Raw genomic sequence first — 9,028 nt, forward strand, 5'->3', positions numbered from 1 at the left:
ATGTGCCCTGCCTGTGCCAGGCTGCTCTAAAGGACAGAAGTTCACAGCAGAGTTCAGCATCTTGGCAAGACCATCCCACAGGAGTTCCCTGGCCCGCCTGGAGCTGGCCCTGAACAGATTCACTGCAGGCATCTGGACAGTCCTGTGTGCCCACCACGGACTGGCACCGGGCACTGCTGCCTTACACCACTCTGGTGAGGTGCGTGCTGCTGCTCAGCTTCCTGTGGGAGTCTTGCCAGCAGGCTGGGCCTGTATTTCTGGCCTTGTTTAATTCCTGTGCTGCTGCCCTTTTCATCTGAATCCATCCTGCTTTAACAAGGAACATTAAGCACCATGGCTCACCAAAACATCCAGCTTCTGGTTCAGTTCAATAACAGCCTAGTTTTATGTCATATAACATCACTCTGACAGTTATGGCATCCTTAATTATTGCATGACTCAGTTTTCTCATTTCAGGAGGAAGTGTTACTAAGAAATGATGTTTTTCAATAAATTCTCTCCTCCCCTTTGCAATGTTTGTTTGTGTCCCTCAGGTTTGGATTCTGAATGCCGACACACTTGCCCAGTAAATCCCCAGATCAGTAGCATGCTGTCTGCTCCTGAAGAACCTCCCAACTGCCATATCCCAGATGGAAATAAGAGACAGCTGGAATATTTTAATACCCAGGAACGCCATGGATGCTGTGCATTGTCTTCAAGCAGCAGTTCCCAGACAGTAGCTCCAGAGAAAGTGACCCTGGTGGTGGATGGCACCCGCTTTGCAGTGAATCCCCAGATCTTCACTGCTCACCCTGACACCATGCTGGGAAGGTGGGTCACTTCTGTTACCTTCAAGGTACCTCAAGACAATCTTAAAAAAAAATTTAATGGAATAAACATGTAATGTTTGTTTTGTGATCTCATCTGTAACACATGTTGGCCTCAGACAGAATTTGGCTGTGAGTGAGGCCTGGAAGACCTGACCAGATAGAGAGTTGGTAGTTCTCTAGATTAGTCTCTATGTCCATTAAAACATGCACACTTTTAGCCAAAGGTGGTCTCCTTTTCATTCTCCCCAAGTGTTTGCCTGGTCTGTCAGCTGTACATCTGTCCCCAGCTGATAACCTTCCTCCTGAATGGGGAATATGATATTGCTCCATCCCCTCCTGCTGCCTATCTCTCCAATCTCTCGATACTCTTCCGAAAGAGAAGTTACTCAGCTCCTACTGAGAGGTTGGAGCCTGTTGCTGCACCAAGAAATGCTCGTGTGCTGTATTGCCAGAGCTTCCCACCTCTCTGGCCAAAGGGTTCTCTTGGGTCACTGACCCTTGCCTGGGTTATTGTGTAAAACAAGGCATCTAAAGCCATGTGGAGTTACCTGCTGTAGGTCAGTGCAAGGGATTTATTGCCAGGGGATTTTCTGCCCCAGGACTGAATGATCTGTTCCTTTGGCTTGTTCCTTAGAGTGCAGTAGCCATAGCAACAGAGGCCTCCCTGAGCCAGCTCTTGTCCTTATTTACTGAGGAAGCAATTGGAGTGGAGGTTTAAGTTACTGTATCTCTGTGTCACTACATCACAGAATCATGGAATGGCCTCAGGGCAAGGGTCCTTGAAGCTCAGTTCATTTCACCCCCTGCCATGGGCAGGGATACCTTCCACTATCCCAGGTTACTCCGAGCGCCATCCAGCCTGGCCTTGGACACTTCCAGGGCTGGGGCAACCACAGCTTCTCTGGGCAGCCTCTGCCAGGCCCTCCTCGCCCTCACAGGAAAGAATTTTTTAACCCCAGTGCGTCTGTTTGTCTCTGGAATAAAAGCATTTCGATGTTCTTGTGCACTTACACAGTTCTTTACCTCTTTCAGAATGTTTGGGCCAGGCAGAGAATACAATTTCACCCGGCCAAATGAGAAGGGCGAGTACGAGATCGCAGAAGGGATCAGCTCAGCCGTGTTCCGCACCGTGCTGGTAAGGGCAGCTCTGCAGGTGGGGAGAAAAGAAACAAACAATCTGTTTGTCATATGTGCACAGCTAAGCCATCTCCCTGGACATTCTGGTTTTAGGTTTTGCATTGTGATTTCTAAAGAAAAAATATAGCTTTGGTATAAGTCCACATTTCAGATATTTGCTCGTGTTGCCTTTTACCTTTTCTATGTCCTGCTGTTGTAATTCCTGAGCTGTATTCTGACCTTGTGGTTGCATATAAATCCATATTGCATATTATGGTATTATGAAACCCTGTGCCATGGAAAAGTTTTAACTGGAGCTCATCATTTATCAGACCCTAGAGGATCTGCAAAAAGATGTAGATTCTCAGACAAGCAGGGCTGTTTTACTCTACGCAGAGCTATAAATAGTTTCAGTATCTCTCACATATTAGTAAACAAAATAAAGAACTAATTAGCAATTATCATAGTCCAAGATGTTTGTAATTTTTCTCTCCAAAAACTGTCCTTTTATTCACAGGATTATTACAAAACCGGAATCATTAACTGCCCTGATGGGATTTCCATCCCAGACCTTCGAGACACATGTGATTACCTCTGCATAAACTTTGATTTCAACACAATCAAATGTCAAGATTTAAGTAAGTATGGAGAGAAATCAGCTCTTAGGAGATCATCTGTAGGGTGTTGAGCACTCTGATCCTGATTCAGTGCAGTTCTTAATCTTGAGCTTTAGTTTAAGCATGAACACGTGGATTTCCCTGGGACTCAAGTTGCATTTAAGCAGCTTCCTTTTGGCTGCTTTAATCCAAAGTGAAGTGACCGAATCCTCCAGAACACAGGCACTTTGCTCCAAAAGCAAATTATAGACATTTTAGTCTCTTTTTCTAACAGAGGCTGAGCAGAGCTTGCTGTTACTGGCAACAAAAGGAAGGCTCAAAGCAGGATTATAACCCCTGTCCAAAATTACTAGAGAATCATGAATAATTTAAGCTAAAGGCTGATGGGCAGAGCAGGAACCAAGGATACCAAATCTGGAGAGCATTAGAATTCCTGGTCATGAAGGGATTTGATTGGGAGCAGCTTTTTGGTGGGCATGCTGGCAAAAAGAAGTACTTTTAACACAGGCAGGTCTGTGAAAGGCACATTACTGAAATGGGGTGTGTGGTATCATAACACAGGTTGTGGGTGGAATTTCCTGCCCTGTTCTCTGGTGAGTGATCATAGAGAAGGCAGCAAAATGTACTTTGAAGGGCAGAGGTTGTTGCTGGAAATTTAAGTTAAGTATCATAATGAATTAATTATTCAGTCTGTTACTGTTTCACTGTATTGATTGGAGCCTGGTGAGTTTTTAATGGGAATGGAAAGGTTCTGCAGTGCCATTTGCATCCCATTTGAAATGCAGTCTGCACTTCTGACTTTGCCAGTTCTGGATCTGGAGGCTGTTGATGTGTCTGAACATATGTTGAGCATTTTGTCTGAAGAATAATTCTGGCTGTGCTCTTGGATGGATCTGGGAAGTGCAGAGCTGAGATATTTTGATGCTGTAGCAAAGCTGCTGTGATCTGTGTCTCCTCAGGTGCTCTGTTACACGAGCTCTCCAATGATGGGGCTCACAAGCAGTTTGACAGCTACCTGGAGGAGCTGATCCTGCCCATCATGGTGGACAGCGCGCGGAAGGGCGAGCGGGAGTGCCACATCGTCGTGCTGACGGATGAGGACACCGTGGACTGGGATGAGGATCATCCACCTCCCATGGGAGAGGAGTATTCACAAAGTAAGGGCTCTGCACTCTGTTCCACACACACCCAGCCATAAGGAAAGGACACATTCCCAAACTGGCTTCCTCCAGGAGAGATGCTGGCACGTGGAACCCTGATTTGTGTCCTCAGTATGAGCTCAGTGCTGCTGAAGGCAGGATGCCTGGCTAGTTAGAACTGATCCCAGCACTCACTGCACTTTTCCTTCTGTTTCTCCCTCCTCCTCAGCCTTTTCCAGGGTCCTCAGTGAGGGAATATTCTTTGCTTTACACTCCCATCACCATCCAGTCTGTTGAGACTGTGATGTGCATCTCTGCCCTCCCAAAAGGAAGTGCAGTTAATCCCAGTGAGGAAAATAGACACGTGAAGTAATTCCTGGAATGCACACCTGGCTTGTGGGGGCATGTCAGAAGCAGAGAGAAGGTTCTTCTTTGTTGATTCTAATCATACCTTTTATTTCTTCAAGTCCTTTACAGTTCCAAGCTGTACAGATTCTTCAAATACATTGAGAACCGGGACGTGGCAAAAGCTGTGTTAAAGGAACGGGGCCTGAAGAACATTCGCATTGGCATCGAAGGTAAAGTGCTGCTTCAGCAAGGGAAATGCATAACCAGGTGACTCCACAGTCAGCAAAGCCTGATTTCTTCTGGACTGCAGGCATTTCCTTGTTTACTCTGTGTTTTACATTTATCTTTACGAAGCCAGTTAAAACTCAGCATGTTTTTCCTTTGCCTCTACCGTGTTCCACTGAAATTGGCCAAGGGGCTTAAAAGTTAAAGTGAAAGGTACATAACATGTATGAAAAAGATTTGTCTCCTTAGGAATGAGTAAACAGGAAACAGGAGTCAAATGCTTCCACCTGCTGATCCAAGCTTTCCCTTAGGGAGCTTAGAGAGTGCTGGGCTCTGTCCTGGGAGACTTATTTTTATAGTAGTTATGTTTGCTCACAGAATGGCTGGTGCTGTGCAGCACCTGCAGGCTGACTACACACAGTGCTGCACCCTCTTGTCAGAAAACCATGGAAATATTTAGGTTGGAAAAAGCCTCTGAGATGATTGAGTCCAGCCATTAACCCAGCACTGCTGAGCCCACCTCATTGCCAAGTGCCACATCCACATGTCTTTTAAATCCCTCCAGGGATGGTGACTCCACCACTGCCCTGGACAGCCTGTGCCAGGGCTGGACAACCCTGGTGAAGAAATTTGCCCTAATATCCAATCTAAACCCCTCCAGCACAGCTTGAGGCTGTTTTCTCTTGTCCTGTCCCTCTTCTCTGGCAGCAGAGCCTGACCCCCCCCCCCTCCCCCCCCAGGCTGTGCCCTCCTGTCAGGGAGTTGTGCAGAGCCAGAAGGTCCCCCCTGAACCTCCTGTGCTCCAGGCTGAGCTTCCCCAGCTCCCTCAGCCACTCCTGGTGCTCCAGACCCTTCCCCAGCTCTGTTCCCTTCTCTGGACACGCTCCAGCCCTCAACATCTTTCTTGTTGTGAGGGGCCCAAAATTGAACTCAGTATTCAAGGTGCCTCATCAGTGCCCAGCACAGGGGGACAATCACTGCCCTGAGCCTGCTGGACAGACCATGGCTGGTACAGCCCAGGTCCCCAGGGCCTTGTTGCCTACCTGGGCTCATGTTCAGGCTTGACTCCTCATTTTCTCCCCACATAACCTCCTCGTAGTCCTCCTGATTTATCTGGCCCTTTTTCCTTCTCATCCTCACTGGCTCATCTTCTGGCACATGGGGATGACCTGTTCCTGGAGCTTTAAGTTTTCCTTCTTGAAGAATGTCCAGCCTTCCAGGACTCCTTTTCAGGGGAAAAGAGAACAGTCTTTTGCAAGCCAATAATGCTAAATGTGGAATCTGAGGATTCGTCTGGAATCTGAGCATTTGTCTACTGAGTTGTGTGTGTGTTCCCTCCCTGAGCCCACAGTCACTCCTGCCGGGGTGTTCTGGCATCCTGTTGTCCCTTTGTGAGTCAGAGAGGTGCAGTGAAACTGAGTGGCTGTCTGTGTCTCCAGGGTATCCCACCTGCAAGGAGAAGGTGAAGAGGAGGCCTGGTGGCCGCTCCGAGGTGATCTACAACTACGTGCAGCGGCCGTTCATCCAGATGTCCTGGGAGAAGGAGGAGGGCAAGAGCCGCCACGTGGATTTCCAGTGTGTTCGGAGCAAATCCCTAACAAACCTGGTCACGGTGGGGGATGATGTTTCAGAGGACCACGAGGTTATAATGCATCACCCCCCACAAGTGGATGAACTGGACAGGCTGAACGCCCCCTTCTCCCAGATGGTTGTTAATGATCTACCGGATTAGTGTGGCTCAGGGTGGAGAATCCTGCTGGATGTGGGTGGAGAATCCTGCTGGATGTGGGAACCTCTCACCGTAGTTTCATCCCAGGTGATGGGACACAGACTCCTGCAAGGTGCTTTGTCCTCGTTCATGCTCTTACTACGTTGTCATATTTCAAGCATGTTAATAAAGAGCCACTCTGCATAGTCTTAATTGTGCAATCAAAAGCAACGTCTGCTCAGACAAAAAGAAATGACCTGTTGTTTCTACTACAAAGGCTTCCAGATTGTGGGTGCTGAATATTTTATCTAAACTTCTGAAAGAAGAGCACAAGTGTGTGGAAACGTCTTGTGTGACTTGAGAGAGGAAATTCTGGGCCTGTCTAGACAAAGCTTTCCTTTACCATTAGGCACTGCTTTGTTTTTGTGAGTTACAGAGGAGTGAACATCAAAGCAGGACAGATGATATTCTATATCAACCAGCAGAAATGTAGCACAGTGTGACAGCAAACCCTGAGCATGGAGGAATCTGTTTGCACTGCCACCTGGCTTTGGATCCAGCGTGGTGTACTGCTGCCCTAGGAAGGAGGAACCAGTTCCATAGGAAGCATATTCACAGGAATTCCCCATCTGTACTTCTCTGTGAGATGGAATCACTGTTTTTAGGGATGTTTTCTGTAAAGTTCAGTAAAATGAGTAGATCATGCTGAAGGAAAAACCCAAAAAAGACTGTAGCTGATATTTTACCAATAAAATAAATCTGTTAATAGCCAAATAAATGTAAGAAGTTTTCTAGAGGTGACTGTGCATACTCTGAAGACTTTGAGTTGTCTTCTCCATCCCCCTGCTAAGACAAATAAAGCCAGTGGAGGAGCTCCCAGTTGACTACCTAAGTAAAATCCTTGGTCTCATCAACCTTAGTCAGACTTGCTGTAGACTCTCCAAGGAGCTGCTGCTGCAGCTTTAAAAAGCCAGCTACTTTCTTCCCAATTTGGAACTGACTGGACCATTTTTGTCAGGCAGGTAAGAAATACCAATAGTAAACCAGCCCTCAGCAGAGAAAAAAGCACATAGCTGGGAACAGCTCTCCTTTGCTGCTCTGAGTGAATTATCCTGATCTGTGTAAGGCTCTGGGAACTTGGGTTCAGGGCCAACAAAGCTGTGACTGTAAGAACAGGCACACTCCAGGCTGGTTTAGCTTAGGTGGATTGGAGCCTCACTGGTCCTGCTCCTGCAGCACTGAGTTCCCTGTGGGAGTTACATGTAGGAATTCCCTGTGAGAGTTCCCTGTAAGAAGTGGCTTAACCCCTGATGAGCACACAGTGAGTTCTGCACTGCCCCAGCTGAGCTGAGAGCACCCAGAACTGGGCTGCCTCACAAAGCCATCCCTTCTGATGGCTGTGTAAAGGCTCTATGTACCCAAAACAGAGTTTTAAAACATGGTGCTGGTGCAAAGAAAAGCTGAAACCATTCAAGAAGGAGAGGGACAGAGCTCCTCACAAAACTGGGCAGGTGAGTGCTGCTCTGGCAAAGGTGTTGAAACCTGGATTGCATGAGTGTTGAGTTACCTGGTCAGACTGGGCAAAACTGAGGTGTAGGTAGCAGTCTGGCTCCAGAAAGTTTAATCCTTTTTTGCTAGGCTGCAACATCAAGCAAATTTGCATTGTTCTTATGACTGCCAAGTGCATGGTGAACTGAGCAGTGAAGTTTGCTGTTGTTTGCTGCCAAGGTGTTTGTGGTTTTCAGTGCAAGTAACATAACAAGATCAAACAGAAATTTTTAGTTGCAAGTAACAAATCTCTGCCAAGGCACATTTTAGTTTCCATTAGTATGGATACATGTTCCATTCTCTCAGTATTTCCGTTCTTAGCTTCTTTCCCAAGTGCAGCAAATAGATTTCTTCTAAAAAGAAGTGCCTATGGGAAGATTTCAGGACCACCTAGGACTCCCAGGTGTTCAGATGCCTAAATTTCTCTTGACTACTTTTGAAAACTCCTCCCTGTGTCTCATTGGGTCAGTAGAGAGAAGTGTCCTTTGGTGCCTGCGCAGAGCTGGGGTGATATGCAGACACTCCATTATTGGTCCAGGTGAATTGCTATTTATGTGGTAGAGAATGGAAGACACATGGACCATGAACCTCCACCAGGGGCCAGACCAACCCCAGTCCTTGCCTTGGTGGTGAGCTGTTCCTCAGGACAAACAGGAGCACTGGTGAGCCCAGCAGTGGTGGACCTTGTCCCTAGGCCCTGAATACCCAGCAGTGATGGCCCCCAGGCTCTGTGATTATGTTTTCCAGTGTGTATTTATTTCCCCAGCAGTGTCGGGTTTAAGTAAATGAGTGTTGGTATTGCCCAGCTGAGCTGGAATTGGAGGTTCCACATGTTCTGCTCTAAGGACTGAAGTGTGGGTGTTGTTCAGAGCTCCTCCTCAGGACTGTGTCATGGCATCGTGTGCTGAGAATTGCACCTCAACAGCACCTTTTGGGACCTGACACCTAAAGTACCATATCCAGCCAAACCAAATCCCACCTAGTGTGTCCCTGAGCCCAGGGGCAGCTCGGCCTCTGGAAGGATTCAGGCAGTTTATTACACTGCACCCAGCCCTTTTGGGAGTTACAGACTGTCAGTGCCTGTAGGAGTTTGTGGTTCCCTGTGCAATCAACTGGACCTTCAGCATGGGATGCACCTTATCTGGCTCCCATGATTTCCATGCAGTTTTTGCCACTTACCCATTGTAGTTTATCGGCTTTCCCAAGTAATTATTCATTCTGGATTTTAAATTTTGTTAGTAGAGTGAGTTCCATTGGAACACTGAATCAAATTTTAAAAGTGTTTGTTTTTCCTCCTCTCATGGTCACCTACTTCAAGTACAAGGTCAACTTTTGTCGTACTCTAGATGTACTGAAGTGCTCCTGTGCTGTGTATGAACCCCACATGTATGGTTTCTTTCTGTATTAAAGTATAAATTATACATGACTTGTTTGGCTCCTTTAAAAATTGTTTTAAATGTGGAGTAGAACAGGCAGGGCATAGAGAGCTACAAGGTTTTGTTTCCTTGCTTCATTAAG

The 9,028-nt window shown here is 47.0% G+C and overlaps 1 protein-coding gene across 7 annotated transcripts in view; it reads left to right on the forward strand.

Moving 5' to 3' along the window:
• KCTD20 (potassium channel tetramerization domain containing 20) overlaps positions 1-8,936 on the forward strand; it is a 30,275-nt gene extending 21,339 nt beyond the window's left edge. For 6 of the 7 annotated variants that reach the window (XM_053998079.1, XM_053998076.1, XM_053998075.1 and 3 more), the window contains 6 exons: positions 534-810; positions 1,842-1,944; positions 2,443-2,563; positions 3,502-3,699; positions 4,149-4,259; positions 5,694-8,936. In XM_053998079.1, the coding sequence (XP_053854054.1) occupies positions 534-810; positions 1,842-1,944; positions 2,443-2,563; positions 3,502-3,699; positions 4,149-4,259; positions 5,694-5,986 (1,103 nt within the window). In that variant the 3' untranslated portion in view covers positions 5,987-8,936. The remainder of the gene's footprint in view (positions 1-533; positions 811-1,841; positions 1,945-2,442; positions 2,564-3,501; positions 3,700-4,148; positions 4,260-5,693) is intronic. The other variant, XM_053998080.1, reaches the window with a different exon arrangement.
• The last annotated feature ends 92 nt before the right edge of the window (positions 8,937-9,028 follow it).

The sequence above is a fragment of the Vidua macroura genome, chromosome 24 (assembly GCF_024509145.1).
Source record: "Vidua macroura isolate BioBank_ID:100142 chromosome 24, ASM2450914v1, whole genome shotgun sequence".
Lineage (NCBI taxonomy): Eukaryota > Metazoa > Chordata > Aves > Passeriformes > Viduidae > Vidua > Vidua macroura.